At 30.2% G+C, this 26,966-nt stretch overlaps 2 protein-coding genes across 5 annotated transcripts in view; one reads left to right on the top strand and one right to left on the bottom strand.

The window, feature by feature from the left end:
• The window catches only part of STX7_1 (Syntaxin-7), a 40,764-nt gene that overhangs the window by 12,143 nt on the left and 1,655 nt on the right, over nt 1-26,966 (top strand). The window contains exons 7-9 of one of the 4 annotated variants that reach the window (XM_035731995.2): nt 4,061-4,216; nt 6,190-7,345; nt 9,802-10,488. In XM_035731995.2, the coding sequence (XP_035589466.1) occupies nt 4,061-4,216; nt 6,190-6,297 (264 nt within the window). In that variant the 3' untranslated portion in view covers nt 6,298-7,345; nt 9,802-10,488. Of the gene's footprint in view, nt 1-4,060; nt 6,006-6,189; nt 7,346-9,801; nt 10,489-26,966 lie in introns of those variants that run through there. The other 3 variants (XM_051214883.1, XM_051214884.1, XM_051214885.1) reach the window with 3 other exon arrangements.
• The window catches only part of PCDHGB7_2 (putative calcium-dependent cell-adhesion protein), a 97,117-nt gene continuing 78,100 nt past the window's right edge, over nt 7,950-26,966 (bottom strand). Inside the window, exons 3-6 of the mRNA XM_051214882.1 lie at nt 16,706-17,870; nt 13,267-13,307; nt 11,705-12,182; nt 7,950-9,004 (exon numbers count right to left, since the gene is read on the bottom strand). Of these exons, the coding sequence (XP_051068066.1) occupies nt 8,142-9,004; nt 11,705-12,182; nt 13,267-13,307; nt 16,706-17,870 (2,547 nt within the window). The 3' untranslated portion in view covers nt 7,950-8,141. The remainder of the gene's footprint in view (nt 9,005-11,704; nt 12,183-13,266; nt 13,308-16,705; nt 17,871-26,966) is intronic.

Raw genomic sequence — 26,966 nt, 5'->3', positions numbered from 1 at the left:
GAGCGTGGTATCAAGGGACCAGGAATAACGTTCCGCGTACTTGAGTAGTTTGCATTAGCGGCGCGAGGTGATAAAGGAACGTGAGAAGGGTTGGTCGTGGAGGTAGGAGAGTTATTATTAAGTGTAGGAAGGACTTGATTGTGACCAACTTGGTCTCCTGTGCTGTTATGGGTATGAGGGCTGATATCACTTGCCGGCTGCCCACACTGTGAAAGATTTAGACCATAAACTGATATGAAGTTACTAATGGTTCAAAGTAAGTATGAATATTTGTATATTGCCCCTCACTGGTATTCAATATCATACATCAAACTTTCGGTTTATTCATTGAAACCCAGTGTTTCTATTTTGATCCTATAATCTAGTCTCTTCATTGAAAATCATCTAATAAAAACAAGATATATTTCAGCGAACTCCGTTCAATAGCTTTGTCAACAGACTGTACAGTTATAAATCCATAATGCTTGTATTACAATGGCAAAAATAAGGCATACATAAACTGGACTTTATTTTATCTTAAAATAGTGAACTTTTTCATCGATTAATTACTTGCTTGCTCACTTACTTACGCCTGTTACTCCCAATGGATCATAGGCCGCCGACCAGCATTCTCCAACCCACTCTGTCCTGGACCTTCCTTTCCATTCCTATACAATTTATGTTCATTTTTCTCATGTCTGTCTCGATTTCTCGGCGTTATGTGTTCTTTGGTCTTCCTCTTTTCCTTTGGCCTTGAGGATTCCATGTGAGGGCTTGCCTTGTGACTCATTTGGGCGCTTTCCTTAATGTGTGTCCTATCCACTTCCAGAGTTTCTTCCGCTGGGATCTGGTTTGTTCTCTCTCACAGTAGGTTGTTGCTGATAGTGTCTGGCCAACGGATCCGAAGTATTTTGCGTAGACAGCTGTGAATAAACACCTGTATCTTCTGGATTATGGCTTTCGTAGTTTCCCAGGTTTCCGCCCCATATAGTAGTAGTGTCTTGACATTTGTATTGAAAATTCTGACCTTGGTGTTGGTTGACAGTTGCTTTGAGTTTAAGATGTTCTTCAGTTGTAAATATGATGCTCTTGCTCTACCGATCCGCGCTTTCACACCTGCATCAGATCCACCATGTTCATCAATGATGCTGCCCAGATATGTAAAGGTTTTTACACCTCCTAAATCTCCTCCTTTAATTGTGATTCGATTGTTGCATGCTGTGCTGTATCGGAGAATCTTGCTTTTCCCTTTGTGTATGTTGAGACCTATTGCTGCTGAGGCTGCTGCTACACTGATGGTCTTCTGCATTTGTTGTTGCGTGTGCGATAGGAGGGCCAGATCATCTGCGAAGTCTAGATCGTCCAGCTACATCCTAACCGATTTTTCATCGGTTTCAACTCAAATATCTGTCATTTATAGACCTGAAAAGTCTTTTAAGAAATGGGTGGAAAATCAATTGTAAGATGTCGATTTACAATCAGTACAATGAAGCAAATCATTTAGATAAAATGCGTAACAAGAGAAATGTTATATGTCGGGTTTATTGAGATGATAATAATAAGAATAAGTCGTGTAAATGTTTTATGTAGTAAGAGAAATGTTGTCATGGCAATTATGATAAGAAATTCATATGAATTTAGGGTGAATTTGAAAATTTAGAATGCGGCAGAGCAGAGTTACATATAAAGGGAAATTGTGGGGTAAGAGTTTATAACTTGTAGCTTATGTCTGTGATGACTCGACTATGGGTTACGGTAAACAGAGAAGCTGAATATATTTCCCTTCAATACGTAATTCTGGGTTTTTTGAGCTGGGCTTGATGGCTTCAGCTATTTAAAGGAGCCACAGTTTCGTTTTTCAAGTAGACTGTTTGAGATTTGATACAAAACTGAGGGTTTCATCTATTTTAATGTGGTGTTCATGTACCAATTGAGGAGGAAGCGGTATTGTTAGAAGTTTCATGAATCCTTTTTCTGACCATTTCGGCAAGTTTCCACGGACATACAACTAATTTTTGTGTCTTAGTTTTTTCACGAACAAGACATTTTTGTCGTGAGTGGATTCCATGTATTTTACCGGTGTAGTTTACTCAAGCTAGGATTTTAATAAATAAACTAAATTAAGTTTCCTTCTCGGCCATATCTATTCAGTAGTTTTGATAATTATTACTAACATATTTCAAAGTACTCACTAGGTTGATATTGAAATATAAAAAGTGTCATTTGAGTTCATAAGTAGGAATCATCTAAATAAATTCCCATGCGTCAGAACCATAATAGGACCATGAAAAAGCTATCAAATAATTGCGTTATTTCACCTCATACTACTAACTTTTGTTTCAGTAGCGTAGTTGTAGTTTTAGATTTTATACCTCACAGAACGTAAAATGTTTTGTGACTGCTTTGTCATCTCTTAAAGAATCCAAGCAGAAAAATATGGTAAATGAGGTTTTTTCAATAGTTCCTTCTAATTTTCACTGTCTTTCTGTTAAAATCAGCCAGCAGTTTGGTCTATCGGATATTTATATCAGGTCCTACATTGGACTGAGACGATTATTAGCTACTAATCTTTGTCTGGCGTTTGCATCCTGTTTCATTAGAGAAATTAAGATTTACTATGCTACTGATACCTTCAGTTGCAGATAAATTATGACATGTACTAAAGTTATCTATTAGCAGTAGGTAGATGTATAAAGACTTCATGAATAGTATCATAATTCTGTATATCTTATTTTTGGTATGTATTGAATCCCACATTGGTAATCAGATAAATGAACTTTGGAATTAAAATTATTAGAACTATCATAATTTTAGCATTAAATTAGGTTAGTTATTTTAATTGTATACTATGAACTACCGTTTTCCTATCATTTAATTAATATCACACAATATGGTTTTTTGTTTATTTCTCGTCTGTTATCGTAACATAAATTATTGACATCATATTAATTGACGTCATTGGCCCTTTCTGTAACTTCATTCTAGCTACACAGTGAAGACGTTTCATTAATATGTGCTCTGGGCATTTTAACTACATCTGTTGTGTTAGGATTGACAATAATACTTATTTTTCCCAGTTAAAATGTTTACAATCCTCTGAATGTAGACTGAATAATAAATCCGTCATTTCATTTATAAGTCTCCGAAAACTACTTACCGAGGTGGTTGTTTGATTTATTTGTAACCACACATATGTCAAGTCTATTTTGACCAGTTTCGCCTTTGTCATTGAAGCTGAACAAATTTTTGCCTTGTTGTTTTTACGGTATCGAATATAGATCAGATAGACGTGTATAGCAATGTAGATCAGCGTATCTCAATAATACTAGTCTCAGTAGAACAATACTTGACTCCTAACGATTTATCTAGTGAAATGTTTTCTAATACATCAGTTTTGTGATTTGAAGAATAACGTCTATCTGTTAACATTTTTATATTTTCAGTTCTTCATCGCTCTATTGTTCATGTACCTAAACTCTTTCAAATGAGTTTATAATTAAATCACTTTTCGTATTATATATAAATTGGTAAAATCTTCTTAAGGTAATGAACTTTGTCTGTTTCTTCATTTGAAAGCGTATTGGTAATGTGTTTCGTGTACCTATTTCATTTTGATCGAAAAAAATAAACTTAACATTTTAGTATCTTTTAACTGGTTATCAGTGAAATTTAAGATGAGCGTTTTATCCTATTCGAAACTCATCGTCTGAGTTCACTTGTATTCTATTATTAATGTTCATACCAAGACTTGAAATTAGTACCTGTCACTTTAAATATCAATGCATTATACACAAGCTATTGGATCTATGTAACAGCTACCTTGATTAGCGGTTGTGTAGTTGTATTTAATGGTTTAAATCCTCTCACTGTTTACATTAAGCACTGTTACTAATCAGTCCCTATAGGCAAATCTGAATCCTGTGTTCGGATTGACACGATAATATTGCCGTTAATTATGCTAAATTTATATATATATATATATATATATATATATATATATATATGTTTAATCAAACCATTAAATTTTATTTATATATTTTAATGTTTTTACTATTCAGTCTAAAAACATTTTACATTTTAGGAAGATATTGTGAATGTAAATGCAATTTTTCATCAACTTTCTGAATTAGTATATGAACAACGCAGTGCTATTGATTCAATTGAAGACAACATCGAAGTAGCATTAGCTAATGAACAGTCTGGTCATTCAGAGCTAGCAAAAGCTGCTAATAGACGAGTAAGTTGTAAAGACAATAGTCAGATTTTTTAAAAATCTTGGTGTTATAGTTTAGAACCTCGTCAAATATCGAGAACTGGTTTATTAGTTCTTAAAGGCGTATTATAAATATGCGGTTTAGTCATATATATAGTGTCAAATTCACTATGGAGAATACCACCAATCAATAGGTATGATTCGTCCTCAATTACTCAAGTTCGTGTATGGTTATTGAATAGTTTTGTTATATTACGGAATGCATAATCATAACGAGTTCAGTAATATTCAGACTAATTAAAGTCACGCACAAGAAATACAGAAAACTAGTGTTTATTCAAATTGAAATCAGGAAATACCAGCAACAAGTACTTTCTGTATGTTAACACTGCGGTACTGTAAATATAGATACATCTAGACTAATGATTTGACAACCTGCAGTTATAGTATTTCCCGTTAAGAAATTCGATGAATTTAAGACCATCCAAGGAATTCAAAAAAGTTGGCAAACTATAGGAACAAGCAATAGCGAAAAGTTAAACTGATGCAACTCGAGTAAGGACTTTTTTGTTATAAGATACACACCAGTAAATGACTGTGACTAGTCTTATGACTGTATAGGTCATTCGTATAGAGTAAAATAGCGAGTTTTAAGACAAGTTCAAACGATAGGAATTACGGGGTTTAGAGTATTGTTAATAGTCCTTTGAAATATAACGACATGCTGCTGGCGTAGGGAGAGTAGGTGAACAACATATAGATGGGTATAAGAACCCTTAAGCGGTCTGGATTGTCGTACATCATGACTAAAAGTTTGTTGTTTGGTAGATTTATACCTGTCTGTGGTTGTTTATATTCCTCTCATATGTACAAACAGTATCAAAATAACATACATATTTTATAACAAAAAGGTAATCTGGTCGTACGCGACACGATGATAAATCAAATATCAATTTGTTTTGTTGTGCGGTGTCCGATCTGTTGTTGACAAACAAGCGTGCTATTTAAGTACCCAACCAACTAATTGAGTGAAAAGGGAGCCTTTTATTGGCAAACTGATTTGAGAAATAACTCTCTCTCATTATATATATATATATATATATATATATATATATATATATCTGCTCCTTAGAAACGCACGCCATTTTTCCACCAATGGAGTGTCTTGTTTCTTAGAAAACGAAGTCAAATCTTGACCAATCGTATGAAATTACCAGTTGTCCAATATCTGGTTTATCTTCCATATTACAACTAGTTGACTGATCTCGATAATCTAGTTCTACAATCAACTCGTTAAAGTAACACTCGTAATTGCTTTTGAACCTGTAAGATCACTTGTAAACTCTGGGTTGATTAGATCTAATTATTCAGTGACATACTGTAGGATTTAGTCATGAGTTCAGTCACTTTCCTAATCTTCATATGTTTGTGAGGACTAAAGCAACGTTGGTGATATATGAACCTTAATTCTTCCGTGCTGGTGATTTATGAATACATGTTCAAAATCACTGAGAAGGCTCTGCATCAGTTTGTCACGAAAATAACAAATGTTCTTTTGCATTACACGACAATCTTTTTATCAGAATAGTCGCAACTGGTGACTATCTATATTTAGAGTCAGGTAATGTTCATTTAGATCTACCTTTTGTGGTATCTTTTACAAAAGGTAATCGTTTAACTTCACTTTTTTGATCTTTTAATTGTAGTGAAATATCAATCTTAAAATTATGGATAAGTTTATATAATTTTTCAGAACTCAGAAAGAGTAAATTGATGTTTAGTTAAAATGAAATGAAAAGTAAACCAGCAATAAGTATGTTCTAAGTGTTACAAATGCATAAACTGTTTTTTTTTGTAGTACGTACTGCATTTGTTTTGTTTTCTCCATAACTTAGCAAAAATAAAACTGATTAATTTTTTTGTAAAATAATCATCAACATGATAAACAACCATTTCCTTTAAATATAATTGTTTATCTATCTTTTATTTACTTGTAGCAAAGATCTCGAAGATGTTGTTGCATATTCGTAGCTGTTTTAATTGTGGCTATTTTAATTGTGATAATTATCTTGGTGATTGAATATCCTCCAAAGCGAACTCAGTAATAAAATACACCGTATGGTTATACATATATCTATCTATCTATCAGTATCACGTATATTTTTTCTGTATTATATAACTTACTAAGACAATTGTTCTTTGTTAAGTCTTATTCATAATCGTGTCATCCGGTTCTATTTATTTAGTTTATTTTATATACATAGATTTCTATATTATTGACTATAATTCCTTTCCAATATCATATAATTGAATACTTTACAAATAGCAAAATGGATAAATAATATTCGAAAAACAGTTTTTTCTTGTAAAAAATCATATTTTTGTTTCATTTTTATTTTATAAATTAACGGATAAAGATCTTTTATTCTTTTACACATTCACAGTATATCTTCTATTTTTATTGTATGTTTGCATTTATTTAGTACTCGTTTTCGTTTCCCCCTCTCTCTCTCTCTCTTCCTCCCTCTTGTTTTATTTCAACATATCTCCATGTGATTTTTTTTATAAAGAAAAAAAAACTATTTTCAACGAAAAAAATTGAGAAAACTGAAAACAATTAACAGAACTAACTGGAATAATAATTTATCATTAATATTTAATAAAATAAAAAGAGAATAAATGGAATATCATTTTAAATGATAAAATAAATATACATATGTATAATTTCATTTTAGTGTTGTTTTTCTTTCTTTTTTTCCTCTTTTTTTGTTTCTCATTCTGTCAAAAATATCTTGTACCGAATTCTAATTTATAAATACAACAACAATAAAGACAACAGTAATAGTAATTATTATTAATAATAATGGTAATAATAATAAGGATAATTTGTAAACAATAATAGTTATTTTCATGATTATTGTCATCATCATTACCATCAATAAAATCATTATGGTTATTTTTTTTTAAATAAAAAAACGTCGACTTTTCTGTTGTCTTACTGTTTCGATTGGGTGTGTAGATGTTGGGGCCTATATGCTTTCTTGCTAATTACCAATATATATATATACGGATTCCCATGGAAGAAAAAAAATATATTTCCATACAATTATGCATATTGATGATGATATCTGTTTGTCTTGAACATCATGTTTGGTAAGTGTTGGATGTGTGTACATCGTTATGTTTGAATTTCTTTGTGATTTGTATAGTTTTTATCATAAACTATATAGATTAGTTTTTCTTATTTGAGGCAAATGAGAGAAAATTTGGAATAACTACATTTACAGAGAGAGTGTTCTTGTATTCGTATATTTCTTATTTATTTGTTTGTTCTGATTAAGGGAAGACAAATAGAGAAATTAGCTCAACAAAACGACTAGACTGAAACATTCAATTTTAGCTGATTTCTTCTGTTTCACACACACACATACTTTCGTTCTCACCTGAATGTTATCCTTTTTTTTATCATAAATTCTATAAAATTATTGAGGTCATTCAATGTTCCTCAAAATATTATTTCAATTATTATTCCCACTGTTTGTTTTTCGCTTGATATATTTACAAATTTTTCCCAGAGATAATATTTATGTTTGTTTTTCGGTTTTTTAATGTTTACACAAAAAAAACGTTTGTTAGAATTGGTGATCGAGGTATATGAAAGTGGATTGGGGGCGGAAGTGATGAATTTGGCTCATGTACATACACTCAGTGCCATTATTTCCTACGTAAAATAATTAAATATTTTTTTATTTGAATTTACTTTATATATATATATATATATATATATATAATGCAAAACAGGGATCTATTGATCAGCGTTTCAAATGGAAGTGTTGATACTGGTCGGTAGTGTCTAAAAAAATCTGTTGTATCTTTTCATTTTTGTAATTCCTCCTTTCTTCATTGTTTAGTTTCTTCTCTATGTACTTATTTACACTATTTGACCGGATCAAACAAAACTAACAGTGCAATAAGAATTATTATTACTCCCACTAGTGGTAATTGAGTTTGGATTGTTTGTAATATCATCTGTTGTGTGTTTCGACTGACTGGATTTCAATTTAATACATTGATTTGTATTCGATGTTGATGTATTTATTGATGGTAGTGTTGTTGGTGTAGTATTTTGCTTCAATCTATTTATTTTGTTATTTATCAGTACTATTCGTTCATGTTGTGGCCGGTGTTGTTCTTTTTCTCCATGCTGTATCAATGTATTAACTGATGGTGAAGACGATTCATATTTCATGCAGTTTTTCGATTTATGATATTCATTTGTATGATTAGTAGTATTATTATTTCGGTGTTCATCAGAATTATTATATTCATTGAATGATAAGATTTCTGCTTTTTGTGGAATCAAATTAGTCAAACTAAAAGCTCTTTCTTGGCGTGTAAATGATTCTTTCTTGTGAATATGACCAAAGGAATGACAATCATCAGCGATTAGACTATTATTATTGATATTGCTTTCAATATCATTACTGTTGCCCTCTTCTTCTTCATCCTCGACAACATCATCTTCGTCACCTTTAAAACCTATGCATAAGTTTGGTTGTGATGCTTGTATTAAATGTAAGCGCTCCAACATATGCCTTTGATTATTCATATCGAGTAATGGTGTATACTGTCCATTTTTATACTGATGATGATAGTGAGTCATTGATCTTTTCATTGAATCATTATTACTGTTGTTGATAATGTAATTATTATTGTTAGTATTTCTAAAATCTCCAGTTATGATTCTATTAAATGATGATATATTTTGTAAATTAGGGTGTTGTCTCGTTTGTAACGTTTGGTAAGTATTACCTATTTACAAGTGAAAAAAAATGTATTAAAAAATTCAACTATTTTAACAAAAATATCTAGTTGAAAAGAAAAAACTCATCGTTGTTATTGTCAATCGTTTTACTAGGACTCTAATTGGGCCTTTTGTGTAATTGTTAATAGCGTAGTGTTAAAAGTATTCAGTTGGTAGCTATTATTTTGTATATTGAAGTTCATACTTCATCCTTTTTTAATTTTAAACGTGAATATTATCACTGTATCCATATTCGAGTATACGATTGTGTACCTTTTTCTTTTTGCTGAGTTACATTAAAAAGTTATATCAGATTGAATAAAGAGTACTATGACATTTCAAAACATTCATTTTTTCAATAATTGACAAAAATGATATGTTGATTCAAAAACCATCTGCCCTGATCTGATTGATGCACTTGATTATGAATTTCCTCTGTTTTTTTAAATGGATAACTGCTGTAACATCAACAGGTAAAAAAGTAGTTCAAGCCTGTGATCGATTCTTTAGTGTTATACTAAAAAAATTTGGATCACGAACGATAACATTGCACATTGTTATACAACCGGGTATATATATATGACGGATTGAATAGTGTGATGATTTTTTTCTGCCTATGGAGGTATGTCATCTTAACTAGTTCGGCTAGTAACTATGATAAAAATTGATCACTCGTATCCTTAGAAGTAAAATTAGTTTTAAACACAAACTATTTCACCAACATTTAGTACTAAGTCTTAAGATTATTATTTCCTATTAAGGTTCTTCATTTAACATCGACTTTTTTTCATTAATTATGTTTTAGATTATCCCTGTTTCACTATCGTTAAAATCTGAGAGTTTTTTTGTATCTACTGTTAACTTAATCCATTTGGATTTCCTTTTTCTTACCGGTTAAATTGTAATGTCGGTTGCTATGTCAAACCCATGTGGCTTATTTTAGCTCCCGGACAGGTCAGTTAATTCATTCGTGAGTCACATTTTGTCACAAAGTGATTTAGTGACTTAAACAGTTATTTAAGTCACATTTTGACCTTGTTAATTATTCGCTTATCAACCTTGACTTTTTATGTAAGCGTGTGTGTACATTTCTTATCTTACTCATCACATGTCTGTAACTTATTTTTTTCTAAATATTGATTAACGCTTAATTAAATTGGGTTGACTCACTCGCCTTCTCCATTGCGCGTCATTTTGTTTTGTCTCGCTTTCCGACCAACGATTGTACGAAATACACGTGTTCAAAAATCCATTTTTGTATTCGACTTATTTAATTCCGTTATTCATGAATGTGATTTAAGTCGATAATTGGCGACATGTATATTTCAATAACAATCAAAAACTATCAGCCTAGAGTCAGATACAGGACCATTAAAAAATGTGTATTAACTTGTAAAGGTTACTTATTTTTCAAAGAAGCGATATCCACGGAGTCTTGAGACTGAATTCGCTATTCTATTCATTAAGATAATACAATTAAATCATTTGCAACATAGAGTTCTTTAAAAGTGTATTAAACATCCATGTTATTATGTATGAATCATTATGACCTAACGTTGTTACGAGTGATTAACATATCATTTTCAGCACATATCGCTCGCTTTAATATGATATGATAATTATTTTATCTTAAGTATTTCTGTTCGGTTTAGTTAGTCTTTTTCATCATTGGATCCCAACTGAAGTTAAAAGAAAGTCATTTTCTCATCTCTATTTATTTAGTCTTCATGCATACTCACTTTCAACCCTGCTCTGATGTTGAATATAATGCATTTTAATCTTGTTGATTGTTCCGATCCCAAACGATCTATTTCGTAATTCCTGCTGCTTTTAATCTATTACAAACGTGTGACCAAAACAAACTCGATACCGTCTTACTATTGTCAATTAGTGGTTTAATTACGTGAAGCAAGTTTTCTATCCCAAGCTATGACTTACACTATCAATTTATTTTTCGTCACTAATGTTTCGTCGAAACGTCTGCTTAAAATTAAGAAGTTTCACTTAAAGATTGAGACAACGCTTTGAGTCATCGAAATTGAAGCCCTCTAATTCGGTAAACAGCTTAGCAGTAGTTAAAGGTGTGAATTATTAAATTCTAAATCATTAATGCAAAGGTATATTGCTTTTCATAGGACTTGGAGGTCCTATGTTTGGTTCTTTTCGTGGTCATGGGTGTGTACTGTCGACGAGTTACAAATAAATGAATCAAGTTATCCATACATATTTTTCCTTTTATATTCTCGTTTTAAATGAATGGACTATCGTTTTATATTCATGTGTACAAACTGTTATTCACGTAAGACTAGATGAACAACATTGGCCACCAATCAGTGTAAATATTTCATTCCTATAAGAAGTCAGCTTTTGTCTGAATAACAACGGTAGCATCTCTGGTTGTAAAATTGATTAAAATTCCACAGAGAAAACCAGTTTTCTCTAGATTGCATATATCCCTCTCCAACTAGCACACAATACAGGTTCAGTACATCCTACTAATTGAATCCAACCATTAAAACAAAGTTGACAAACACAAATCGAAAATGTTAATCATCAGTTTCAAATTCGTTTGAACACTACGATCATATATACTTGGCGATAATAAGGTGTTTTCTCTTCAGTAAAATTTGTAACTTTTCGAAAAAATTGAAATGTACTTCAGTCATGAATAATCTAAGAAGACATTTATTTTCATATAAATGAATTACCTTGTAATATGATATTTTTCCTTCGTGGCTGTGGATCAACATATCCGTAAAGTTCACTGTTCTGTCCTTTATAAATTGATTGCAATTGTTCTGCATTGCATACATTGTTAATATTAGTTGTAGTTTTGTTATTTCGATTATTTATGGGCATAGAATCATGATGAATTAACGCTACTTCTCCAGCGTTTAATGCCACAGCTGGTGTTGATGATATTATTGCTGTTGAAGTTGACGAAGACATTGGGAGAGTACGAAAAAAATTATTCCCAACTAATGATTGATGATGCGTATCAAATAACATGGTACTTATTGGTGAACAGTTAAATTCTTCAACAGGATGTGGTGTTACAGTATTTGTTGAGAATGTTGAATGAGAATTATTCACTATTTCATGTAATGGTTGTCCAACCTGTGAACCACTTCTGTTATAGATATCCTGCATTGTTGTGTCATTTGATCGAATAGTCATACCAACCATCTATATTAAACACACATATAGATATTTAAACATAAATTATAGAATAATTCAACTATATATGTATATCATACTAATTTTTAACAGTTCTGCATCATCGATTAAAGTTTTTGAGAGTGTTCATCATTTGTGAAGTCAGCAAGGAAGAGAGTGAATATGGATACCCAGAATTATCGTTAAGTTTTAAAATGACACTCTATACACAGAGGTGACTTCAGATTGTAAATATGAGCCATTGTTTTTTCGACCCAATGATTAGTATTTTATCTTTGATCAAACAAACCTGAAAGTATTAAAATCTGCTGACACTTACTGGAAACGGATATTTGTTTTGGTGATCATTTGTACCATTATTTATATGTTTAAATAAATAAATAAGTTGAAGGACACAGTACAAGTGCAAAACGTTCGATTTTTTAAATCTTTTTAATCTTATCACCCCATTTTTTCAAGTTTTGTCCAATTGTAATTCTCACTGAAGTTTAATGAATAAAAAACCATTTGTTTCATATCATTAGATTGTTCCATTTAGAAAAAGTCTTGCGAATCCCATTGAAATTAAGGAGTATTTGTTAATATATATATATATATATATATAGTGATATTTATTAGCAGGGGGACTATAGTTCCCAGTTGTATCAGTATTAAGAAATCTGCTAAAGGAGTCCATTTAAAGTTGTAGATTGACAAATACGATCCTCAATACGAACAACTGGAATATATATACATTTATCAAAAATAATAAATTTCATAAGCATTGAACAAACTGGTAGCTACCGTAACTCAGTAGACAAATAGATGACACATTGCTGCTTAGTGCGAAAGGTGCTAGGTCCGAGTCTCAGTGTAAATATCAACCCTGGAAAGTAAATGAACTCAGGTGACAACTCTTACGTATGACAAATCATAAACGTTCTAAATTCAAGTACCAGTTACTCTTTAAAATACACTGATTAACATCTCAAGAATATAATTACTGATGTGAAAACTGAAAAATTCACTGTATATATATATATATATATATATATATATATATATATATATATATATAGCCCTAATAACGGTTACTATTTCAGACTTCACTTACTGTTTGATATTTGTCTCCATCCATATTCCCTTTTGATTCAGCTGAAATAAATAAGATGATAATTATTAGAAAAATAGTTTATAGTATCATTGTCACTTTAATAATGTAAGATATGAAATATTTCCCAAAACGTACTGAGATAATCTCAATGAAGACATATCTCTTCAATGATATGAAAATCAAATCACTTTACGGCAGATCCTTACATATTCCACAGGTAATATCTGATGATAGACTAATATTAACTGGAAAAAAACCCTGTTAAAAACCAAATGGTTTCAATGGAAAATCATCAAAATCTCTAGTAGAAAAAAACCTTCAATTCATTAGTTAAGTGCTTGAACTGTTGATTTTTAATTTAGCCCACTTTAAATCGTCCATTAAAATGGATACTATCAACTAGAGTCTATGGTATTTCTTAAATCAAATTTTAAACAAGAAATAAATAGAACATAATTATTAATTTGTTGCTGTTGTTGTAATTTTTACCTCAAAATGAAACGTAAGTGGATAAACCATCTTAACTAGTAATATCGTTTCAAATGAAAAAAATAATAATTCAATTCTTACATTAAAAATGATGTCCATTAATTTATGAATTAGAAAGGAATGAAATGTTCAGTCAATCATTTTTTTCTAATGATTAAATATTATTTAACCATTGATATGACTACTATATCACTCCAAGTTCATTGATGAATGGTATCATTAATTTTTCTTCCACTGAAGAATACTTATCTATACAATAAGTATGTGAACATACACCTGTTGTTTTGAACGAAAGATATTTTTCTTCCTGTTCTAGTTGTTTTGTTTAAGATTTTAAACTATGATCCTCATATTTTAATTCATATATATATATATATATTGGTTATTTGGATCTTCCCATTGATGTTTAAGACTGCAATTGATCTGTTTTTACCGTTATATATGCATCCTATATGGATTTGTTCTATATTGATAAGTCACATGCACTTTAAAGAAAGTTAGATGGTGGCTAGCAGTGGAATCCAAGACACTCGTTTCGTCTTATTTGAGACTCATCTTTGATTCCACTGCTGGCCACCATTCATCCCTATTTCATACAATTCGCATAGTTTGAAAAAAATATCAAGAGACTGAAATGGTTTTAATGAGAAAGTGATATTATGGTTCTACATTCGTTCGGAAAATAATAAGTACCATAGTCTTCAGACCATGTAATGACTGCAATAATAAATTAATGAGCTATGATTTTCTGATTTAAATTTCTGTTATCTTTTGGTAAATTTCTTCCATGATTAAATTGTCTTTCAGAGTTGTAGGTGAATGTTCATCTTTACTTAGCAAAAAAGAATTTAGGAACATCTCTCTAATACTGAGTTATCATAATGAAGGATTATTATTTAGTTTCCAAAGTGCTAACATTTGTATAGACGACAATCCTTTTTGTATAATAACTGTAAGTAGTCTACCTAACTGTCCAAGAAAAGACTACCGCAGTTAAACACCTAAGATGAAACAACTATTCAGGTCACTACAGCTATTAGATTTACTTAGTTTAAATCATATTGTTTTAAGGACCATTTTTACCTTTACCAAATTCGATGTAATGTCAAATTAAAGACGGATAAATCTTAAGTTTGAATGCAGTATTTGAATAATTTATCTAGGAATTTATTTCTCATCTGGATATCCTTTCACGGGGCTAAGTGAAACATTCAGTGGAAAACTTGTCTTCAGGTTCTAAAAGTGGGACAACATTAACTTTATATACAATAAATGAAAAATCTGGAAGATAAGCTACTTCCGATTATTTAAAAGTAACACTAGTTACAACTCGATATAATTTGAAAAGTTATTGGATATTTGAGTGGTATATCAACAATATCTGATTATGAGTTATCTCGACTTTGTAACCAAGTAAATGATTGCTTATAAAAGTAATCTGATTAGCTCATTCAATCATAGGAGCGATTAGTTTCCTAATACAAACGATTCATCAATAGCCTTGACATAGTTGCTAATTCCATCTAAACAATAAAACTTAAGAAGTTCGTTAGCATTCTGGATAACTTTCTAGTAAGTTATAACTTTGATATGACATTTTTAACGAGTTTCATTTATGAGGTATTAAAGTTCGCAAAATTTTGCCTATAAGTGGAGTGACGTTTGCTTGTAAGTGTATTGATTAACTCTAGAGATTTAATTCAGCTAAAAATAACCTTAGATATAGTACATGAAATTTAAACTGGTCAAATGATGATGATAAGTTTTTAAGTATAAGTACACAGAATAATGGATCGAGGAGTCAGCTATACGCAGAGTAGAACCTGTGACAAATATGCATCAGTTCAACTTACTATACCACATTTGTACACAAAGATGAATTTACCAGGAGGGATGGTGGAACAGTAGAAATAGTGACAAAATAAGAGATTGAATAAAGATAATATAGTTTGAAAAATCAAAATGAATTTGTAGAATAGAAAGTATGAAATAATTTTAAAAATTAATATCTAAAGAAAAACAAAGAGTGAATTCATCTGCGCCATTGCATCAGCTTCTAAGCCAATATCATCCAAAGTTTCTAAATATTGATTCTACGTGAAAAAAGTCAGGTGATACCGGACAACAGTGCAAATTTCAGAAAACAATCGATAATTAGTTTGCTTACAACTTACAGTTGACAATGATCATTTCATATCCCTTAGTGTAATATCTTGTCAAACGAAACTATCGGAATAAAATCATTGAAATTGTTCTAAGTACTTCAAGTATTAAAGAATTGATCTCAATCACTTGTAAGAACGTTATTTATTTAGTTATTTATTTATTTTAGTTTTTTTTAATATTCGAAATAACTGATTATTTAATTCATTATTTGTTTTCAATATAATCAATCAAGTTTGAAAGTTTTAAATAATAATAAAAAAATACAATCATTTCACATTTCCGTGAAAATCAATAAACTAAATTAGTACTCATTCGTTTGTGCCAATCAGAGTTAGATCAATAAAATATTGATTTTTTTCTTCATATAACCCTGTTATCAAGTAAGTTAATGACTAGTCAGTATGCGATAGATAAACTTTGTCAGGGACATACATATCAATCACTTTCATGGTTAGTTACAATACTACTTTTTCTGAGTAGCTTGTATATAATTTAATTTGGGGGTTGAAAAAATTTTTTTTAATGGGGTGGGGATTTTTAAAAAAAGTGTTTACAAGAATTGCCGGGCGGATAATGAAAACCTAATTTAACTGCATCTATTATTCAAGTCAGTATCTGTGGTTTTAATAAATTAAACTATGTAACTCAGTAATTAAATATCATGAACTAATTATATAGATCTTTAAATTACGATTTGAAAATTCTACTTACCATTGTATTAAATAATTATATTTAATGGCAATGGTAATATTACCGTTATTATTATTGATACATGATCACATACCTTTATTGGGCAGCTTTCTCGTATCCATAATAAATCTTCTTCTTAAAATAATTAACATAAGACATAGTAACAGTACTAAAACAATCATAGCTACAATCAAGCCAACAATAGCTGGCCAATGATAATTAGTTATGTTTCTTTGATTACTTGTCATACCGGAAGACGAAACACTGAACCCAGCTCGTTGATATATTGGCCTTGAATTTTTGTGATCTGTCCATGCATTTGTACTGCTACTTATACGTCTATTAAAATCTAAATTACGTCGAATATCTGTAACACTCATAAAATTATTATTATTAGTATTTTGGTTATTCTCACTATCTAATTCATTTGTCATAGTCACTGGATAAATATGTAATGTCAGTTGAGCTGTAGATGATTTTGATGGTTGACCACCGTCAGTTGCTTGAATTAATAATTTTACATCAACTGGTTGACTGCAATCAAATATAGGATGAATTAAAAACAATTGACCACTATAACTATCAATATCAAAATGTTCTTCTGTAGGTCCACCTAATAGTACTTGAGATAATCGAGCCCATTTAACATGTCTTGTATTAGAAATATTTTTAGTCTCCACAGTTTTATTTACGCCATCCTGAACAGTCGTAGTTTCTTTTAGGTCCTGTGAGTCTGTATGATTTGACTGAGAATTTTTATCTTTGGATACTTTGTTTTTTGATTTCTCCTGAACATCTGTTAGCAAATCACCATCACCACTACGTTTAACTTTTTGCAATTGCGGTCTACTGTTTTGACGAATAATACTGTATTCAATATCTCCATTACGTCCTGTATCTGAATCATTTGCATGTACGTGAGCTATAATTTGACTTCCTAATTGTGCACATGATATATTCAGTAGACTTCCAGTACCATGAGGTGTAGGATAACGAAATTCTGGTGCATGATCATTTACATCTGATATACTAATATGTATAACTGTGTTTGCACGTCTTGATGGGTTACCAGAATCTTCAGCATATGCTGTTAATTCATAAGTGTCTTTTTGTTCACGATCTAATAAACTTACGAATTTTCCAAATAATTCATTTGAATGATGCTTGCCAATATCGATTACATTTTTTCGTACAGTTAATTTGCCTGTATTTTTATCCAAATCAAATTCTCTACTTGGTTGACGAAGAAAATATTGAACCTAGTAGAAAACGAGGAAGCGTTACGTTAGATTTATGCAGAAGTATATATATTTAATATTTATATGGAACATAAATGAAACTAGTCTTAGTACTTTAGTGGTATTACGAAGAATGCATCAAGTGTGAATTTTTCAACAGACGAGATGCCTTTTACATTAATCTTATCGAAATTAGGGAGAATTAAACTGTAGATTATATATCGCTCAATGTTATTTTGCTAATGGAAGAGAAAATGAACCACTTAAAATTCGTTCAGGGACTGAAAAGATGAACCGAGAATTCCCACGTATCTATCTATGGTTTCCATTGTTTTCCTTTCAAAAATAATTAAAAGGGAACAGTTCAAGGCTTGTCCAATTTGAACTGTTAGTCTATTTATTAAAACTATATCCTTTAATTCTGTTCAGATTGAAAACAAGTTCTCATAACCTACTTGCAAACTTTATAAGTAACATGTAACTACCCACATAAAATATGAACCTAGTTAATTGAAATCTTAACGGGACTATAATTTATAGACGAACTAATGAGGTATAAGATAAGACGTCTTGGATTTTCGGCGCAAAATTCATTCACCCATTTGGCAATATACCGTTTCGGCATTATAGCCAATGTCAGTTTGTGATGAGAACCTTAAATCTAATTCCTAACCTTAACCATCAACTTTAAATCATAATTCTTATTCTTCGCATTGGCTTATAATCTTCATTTGATCCTAGTTATTAGGTGAACACTCTGAGGGTCACTCTAGTGTCTTTCAAAGCTCTTCTATAAATTATAGTCTCACTGAAATCTCTACAATCTAGTTATTAGATAATAGTTGAAATTGTTCTATGAATAAATGAATCTCGATAGAACAATGAGAAGACGGAATTGGTCTGAAAAATGTCATAACATTTTTCAGATCAACTTCGTCTTTTCATTGTTCTATCGAAATTTATGAAAGGGACTAATTGCTTGAAATAAATGAATCACCTATAATAATTTATTTACTATCATAAAAATCAAACTCAACCAAATATATTACCTGACAACAATTTCAGATTCTTATGAATGGATAAGAATTTTTAAAAAAAAATCGGTTTGTTTTGTTTCAATGTTGATTTTGAACAGGATCAATCTTAAATTTTTAAGGAAAATTTTTATTTTCTATTTTATAGATTTATCTAACACTTAAATTATTTATTCATTTATTTATTTGAACATATAGATATTGGTACAAGGGGGCACCAGATACATATGCGCCACACAAATCTCACTTGATTTTTATGTGTGCTGTGATACTGCCTGGGTGCCCAAATCGAAGCAGGTGGTTTTCTTAGGGGGCCAAATATGGAGCCTTCAACATAAAGGTTTGATCCACAAGGCAGTAGGGCATCGTAAGTAGATGCAGTCCCATGGTAACCGGTGACCAACGAATTTGTTTATATGCCATTTGTTCCCTCAGGGTACTGCAGCCTATGTGTATCATTGGTTTTAAATCAGCGTTTTGCAACTCCCCTAGGTGAACTCTCCGTGTCCATCGCCCCGGTATAAGCGCCGGATATTCGCTTTTTGTCCTCTGAATTTCGTAAACAGCACCCCTGACACAAGAAAGTAGTGAGTAGGACTTCTCTAGCAAAGGCTATATACGCGTGATTATGTGAGAGCATTTTGAGAAGGAAAGCGAACTCTCTTCATTGTTGGCCGTACCAGGGCATTTGGAGGGAACACTTATAATTATTTAATTTTAAAATAATTTTCTTACTTTTTCCTACAATAACAAAATAATAATTCTTTTCACTCTATATGATTGCATCATTTAACTTAATCACTGAATAATAGTTACTTTGTTTTGTTTGTTTTTTTCTTCTTACATTTCTTACATAAGACTATCAAATACACATAAAATTTCATAAATCTTAAAGAAAAAAAAAATATATATATATAAATTAAAAATGATATTTTATTCTTAATTCATTAAATTAAAATACCATAACCTTTTCATATAACAATTAAACTAAACTATTCAAAGGTATATTATACATTAACTGATGTTGGATTTGATAAATCATAATGATCCAATATAAGAAAGTTTGTTTTGATGTATCTTTTTTTTAAATTTATTTATTTATTTCATATTGAACTTAACTAATAATAAATTCTATAAGTTTAATGATAAGATTTCAATAGATTTTGTCTTTTAAATTATATTTTAGTTAAAATATAGAAAATAAAACTCCGCCTGTAGGTTTTCCAAAGTTACTGCCGGTCTCAAGTCCAGGTAAAGGAGAAGGGTTGGGCATTGGGTTAGCAATCCTATCTCGTAGAAAACTAATTCGCTTTTTAAAAAAACGCTAATCAGAAACCATAGAAAATAAGTAGTATCTTCTGCTTTAATTTCAAATCTATACAAGTAAGCTAAAATGTTAGTGAAAGCAGTTAATTGTACTATACATAGATGATGAAATCCAAATTTATATGAAACATTTTAGTACAGTTGATTATTTATTGATTTAATAATTGAGTTCATGAATTAATTGAAACTGGATCACCATAGAATACCTAAAAGTACTGGATGGCTGTGTCGTCCTAGTGTTGAACTTCACCTCCTCCATACAATTCCTTTCTGATATTTATTTATTCTTTTTCTGAAAAGACAGTGTTATTTTTATTTTTCCAACAGAAGATACTAGAATATGATCATTTATTCTTAATTAGATGTTTTATTTTAGAAGATTTATATAGTTTTGTAGATATCATTAGTTAGGAAACTATTGTTAACCAGAAAGTATTATTGCAGTTGTTATGTTCATAGTTCAACTTTTTCAATAGTTCATCAGTTCATGAGAAAAAATTATCTTTAAGATCTAGTTCACTTTTGTATTGGTCATTTGGATCTTTTGATTGATGTTTAGGACTTCAATTGATCAGTCTCTTATTGGCATACATGCATCAAGTGAGAAATGCTTCGTTATTGCTTTCAGTCACAAGCAATATAAGCTGAGATAATGTGGGTGTCTTGTCCTATTTAAGATCATATATATGTCTTTGTAAATACTTGAGCAAATTTACTGTTAAATACTTGTTGGTAATTCTTTGGGACTTTTTTTCTTTCTGGAACGTTAATAGGAAAATAAAACCGATAAATTCATACTAGTTGATGGTTAGGCAGTAATTTAATAGTGACTTTGATTGTGAACTGTGCTAAATCAAAAACTGACAACAATTATTAATATAAGTTGTTGTATTATACCTCACTGTTGAATATGGGAAATCCATAAGATTATTTTCATTGATGCTAGGAAGACCTTAAGTTGTTTATTTTCTGTGAATATCTGTCTATGTCTTTCCTGTTGCGATAACCACGAGTACGTTTTTTCCAATTCATAAACTTGTATAACCTTTGGTGCTTTCTAAACGGCTGTTACCACTTTGTTAATTTTCTCGTATTTCGTGATCATGTTTTGTTACAATATTTACTGAGTTATTTTACGTCTTTCCTTTTTTGTTGAATATAAAGTTTCTTCTTTCTAAGTTCCATAATTCCAGAAAAATTATCGAGGCGTTTTGTGTATCAGTGACCGTACTATCGAGTTTGATTATGACCTGATCAAATTAAAAAAATCTTATCCGTTCTCAGTTAAACAATTGCTGTAGGCTCAACTGAACAAGTTACAAGATTCAACAGTTGAATATTCAGTAGGTATTAATCAACCTAAAATAATTATTTCCAAAATTACTACATTTATTTTAGCTTATAATAAGGCTAAAGAGGAAGAATGTAATTGTAATATCTCAGAGAATGAATTTAAAGTAAATTTAGCGTTTCGCCTGGCAATCTGGTCCAAGCTTTTTCAAGGATTTACTTCAAATTCATTCACTGAGATTTTACAAATACATTCTTCCACTTTAATATCTCACATCAACTCGGCTCCTAAATACTGTGAAATTATTCGATCAAATTTAAACGAAATTGTTTATAATAAGATTGTTTAGCTATAATTTAACACCAGAAGCATTTAACACTATGAAATGGTTTTTCTCATTGCATATAGACATGATATACATAATTATTTGAGACTAAAAATACATATACACCTACATTGTTTTAACTGTACCTCATATGAAAGTACAAATGTATTTGATAATGCCAAAAATGATAACCAAAGTTTAATTGTTTTTTTAATTAATTCAAAAAATGGATTCAGTTTTTCTTTTTAAGCATAATGAAAATAACTAGAAATTCATATATTCTAAGAGGAAAACGAATAAAAATTAAACCAGTGGGAAAGGTGTAACATTTTGTTAGATACATATTGTTTTTATTATTCTATGGTCATTCTTCAAAATCATTTTTATAAAACAAATTGCATGCTTTCTCCAACTTTATGTATTGTGGTTGTTTTGCTTTTAATTACTATTCATCACCCTATTTCTATACAGAACTCATAAAAACGTATTCACTAAGTATGTAAGTGATCAAGATTCATTTGTAATCATCTTCCCTTAAACTAAGAGATTAAAATCGCTTCATATCTTTCTTTCTACGAACCAATTTTTTCTTCTTGTACTATATCTCTATATGCAATCTTTCTCTTATATATTACCACCTTCGACCTAATCACTGCTATGAATCCGGTGTTCATCTTGTTGTGCTGATGCAGTATGGCAACCTGGACCGATGCACATATGTGCCTGGTCCTACGTTGTAGCTGACTGACTGACTGACCATTATATTTTGCCACTTAAGAGCTACCCAAAGTAACCTGTGCTTTTGTTATGATTATAGATGTTTATTTAAACTGCAGATATTATTTAACATATAATTTTCAGCGAATTTATTTTTAAAATGATGCTAGACACTAGTTGTAATAGTCTCTAGTTGTGATAGTGTGTTGAATACTTTAAAATCTTATTTCTAGTCCTAGACCCATGCATATTTATATGTATGTAAAATTCTTGTCACGATCATGTTCAAAGTTCTCAAACTCAGTGGTGTGTTTATTCTAATTTTCGAACTAGTCGATCAGACCTCAAAGTGGTCAATATTTAAAATTCTAGCCAATTTACCTTCGAATTTAATAGAACGCATATATTTTGGAACGTTCAAAGGGAAACGTAAGGATATATTGGTCTTGTGTTCTGTGAGCTATGTGGTTTATTTTTAAAGCTTTTGTTACGCTTATAGAAGACATATTGATCATGTCGAAAAGGATAATTAAAATTCAACAGTTGAATTTTCTAACTCACACAACACAAAACCTCAAATATCCTTATCCTCAGTTATAAATATTGGCAGTCCTCTTACAATATTGCTTCAAAAACCATTAGTTTATATTGGTAACTTTAACTAATTTTTGATAAGGCTTTATGTTAGTAACATCCACCTCACTTTTAAGATGTTTTAACATTACCAGATAAACTTCTCAATAGAAACTTCTATAGTTCATCTACATAACTGATATCAATCCATGATAAAAACTAACGCAAAACTAAACAATTTGTAAAAACATTCTATCTCATTCTACCATTTATAAAGATGTCTACATCTTAATTAATAAAAACTTTACAGTTATTTGATTTCATTTAGAATAATTAAAGATGTATTGAATAAAGTAAGGAAATATATAGTCGGATAATAACTAATTATGCTTTGAATATGGTTAGTTAATTATTTATTCAGTTAAATATTTCAGTTTATTTATCCATAGATTGGGTCAATGTTGACGGATAGAAACTAAAAAATACAGCTTGTACAATGGTGAATGATTCATTCATATATTTAAAATTAAAGACAAAACTGTAGGTCTAATGTAAACAAATAATTGTTTACATATTAATAAAAGTGATATAAGAGAGGTAGTTTACTTATATTTGTGGAATTCATGATTTATTATATATTTGGCATATGTAAATACTGGCTAGAAGATTACATTTATGATGTAATCTAGTATACAGGTATTTTAGTCAATATGTCCATAATTTTGTTTAAATTTAATGCTAACAAAATACTTATAATTTAGACAAATTGACAAGAAACAGACATAAAATTCAGAACAGATCTATATCAATCTAAACTGTTGTATTATAGGTTACTAAAATAAGAAGAGATTGAACATAAAGAAAACATAAATGAATAAATATAATTGTTTATTTGAATACTTTATGAATATTAATGCAGTTAGATTATTTATTCACTGAGTAATGACTGGTTTCTTGATGTTTAGTCATGTATGATCATTCTATATTCTATCAGTCCTTTTAGGAATGTTGTTAGTGGGCTAAGATTCCAAATACGTTTTGGAAATGATTACTAGATAACGTGAAAGTTTAATCCTAGGCTATTCATTAATTGATTTTAAATCGTTATCACTGTTATTAATTGAAGTTGAGGTAAGTGATGAGTGACATTTGTCACCATTCCAATAAAGGTATCCGTAGATGTGAATTTACGGTACAATCAGAAGTGTATATATATTTTTGGACTTAATATCTTTTAATCCAGTCATGAAGATAGTCATAGATATCAATTAATTACATCTAAATTATTGTCTTCACTACTAATAATGAAATATCATTTGGTAGATGAATTACACGTTAATCAAGAAAACATTAATTATGATGTCTTGTGATATCATCTATTTATACTTTCTGATGTTTTTTTAGAAGAAGATATAACATGAAAACATGGAAAATATTGATTTGAAGTTTGTTTTCGTTATTTGTCAAACAGTTAAAGAGCTTTTCTATCTTTTTTGAGACTACTCAGTAGTATGAAATCAAGTAACCGCACATTGTCAATGAAAAGACTTTATGAGGATTTGTGTGATAACCTCGAGCAATGGTTAGAAGTTTCATGTGATATGGCTTAAAATCTTTCACAATAAAGCAGATATATTTATTCTACATCTTCCTCTAGATTTTGAATTTGAGTATCCACTCATATATAATTTTCCGCTCTATATTTTAAACCATTTTCCCAAAACTTATTCTTTTTTTTCATCATTGATTCTTGATTATTTCAAAGTCTCTTGTTATCTCCGTCTTATCCCACTAATATGATCTGACAACTTGGGTCAACATACATCTGTGTTAGGCTCTATATTGATGATATTTGTCTGTCTGAAGTACAATATAAGACTCGTAACAACAAAAACTACGCCAGATTATAATATTCTTTGTTTTTGAATCTTTTTCACTCAAGTTGTATCAGCATAGATTCGAAATCAGCAACTTTTTAAAACAAGTTTCATAGTATTATTGAGATACGAAAGTTTGAGTCCCAAATTAACCTTTCCACTAAGGTATCGTTATTCCTTTGTGAATAATTAGGATTTTATGAATAATATTTGGGTATTTTACTTTGTTATTCCCTTTTTTTAAATGTTTGACAAAATTTTAACAAATATTTTATCAAAGCAGTTTATTAACTAATAATGTTCGATGATTATCAAGCACTCAGTAATTTCTTTAAAATCTAAAGAAACCTAGTAATGAAAGACCTAGCAATTCTAATCTGCAAAAGAACATGTAAGTTAGCAGCTTCAATTCTAGTAAGTATGTAAACTCAGCTATCAGAGCTAAAAAGTAACTCACCGATAAAGCTAAATTATAAACCTTAGTAACATAAATATTTATACCAGGTAGTTGGTATGGAGTCCTAAATCCAGGATGCAAGCTAATTAGCAATTATCAGTAAAGCATATATAGCGGCTTTGACAGAAATGGTTTTTCTATAGGAATTCACAGTTGTATCAGTCAATATCGCAGTCAGAAATATTACCATCAAACTATTTCGGTTGTGATTGACTTATTGAAACGAGATCACTTGGTAGTAATTAATGCTAAGTTGTGTTAGCTCTCTGGACTAGTCAAAATAATCGTTTATTTCTTTGCTTAATTGATTTGCGCATTGTGAAATTAACATGTTAATGGTTTCACCAATATTTATTCATGTAAGCAAATGGTCAAGGAAACAAATTAATGCAGGTAATAAATTAAAAAAATGGAAATACAATCATTCAAAAAAAAGAGGGATTAGAGTTTACATGTTCTATGAGATGAAAAACTTTATGCTTAAAAAGGTGGTAAGCTTTGGGAAAACTTGTTTTAGATTCATCCAACCGTATGAATTGTGTTGTTAATAGTAGCATTAAAAGCCATTATGGTATTTATGGAAATAATACATATTCCTCAGTTTACGAGGTCATGACATCCATATATGCCCTAACATAGATAAGTACTTGGTACTGTTTAAAAAAATGGAGGAAGAGAGGATTATCAAAGCATTATATTACGCTCTTACTCATTTAGTAAATTTATTCAAGCTTGAAAATTCCTATAAAGTATGGGTGTTAGAGAATGACACGATATAATATTTAATATAAAAGGGGTTTGTTGTTATTAATTGATATTACAATAAAGGTGTAAACTGTAAAATAAATATATTATCTCTGTATTATTCTTTCAGTATAACAAAACAAAAAGAAATATGTACGAATGACTCATAAAGAGAATTCATTATGAGCAATTGTTTTTGTTGTTAATAATGATGTCAACTGTTAAAATGCTGTCGAATGTTTATATTCAACTAACTTTCTACTCAATATATAATTAGTAGTACATGTTTTTTATTTGCAAATATTCAATTAATTGTTTATCACTCTATTATGTATTTGCTAACGGTATGTATTACCGTACTTTAATGAAACACGGAACTGCTTCATATATAATATAATACTATATCCTTTTGTAGTGACCGTGAAATGAAAGCAAAACAATTTGAAATGGATTATGAGTGGTGACTGATTAATTTGCTGGTTGTATGTTGAATTTGTTATTATATTGTATCTCCCGTATAAAAAGCCTTAATCCCATGTAAAATGTCAGTTATGCTGGATTTATAGATCACTTTTGTTGGCCAATCCACATTGACATAGAAACCATGTTCATGGCTACCTAGCAATAACCTTTAATTAGGCAATATCAAACAAAATATACTGTATTATCCAATAGTAGTTGAACTGTTAATCGACTGATAGGGTTCTATCAACTTTAAGAATTAGACGAACACAACTAACTATTTATCAATCATAATGGTTATTTAGAATTTA

This window comes from Schistosoma haematobium, chromosome 2 (genome assembly GCF_000699445.3).
Source record: "Schistosoma haematobium chromosome 2, whole genome shotgun sequence".
NCBI classification, from domain to species: Eukaryota; Metazoa; Platyhelminthes; class Trematoda; order Strigeidida; family Schistosomatidae; genus Schistosoma; species Schistosoma haematobium.
Note: the sequence above shows the minus strand (reverse complement) of the source record. Positions and strands in the feature narration are given on the sequence as shown.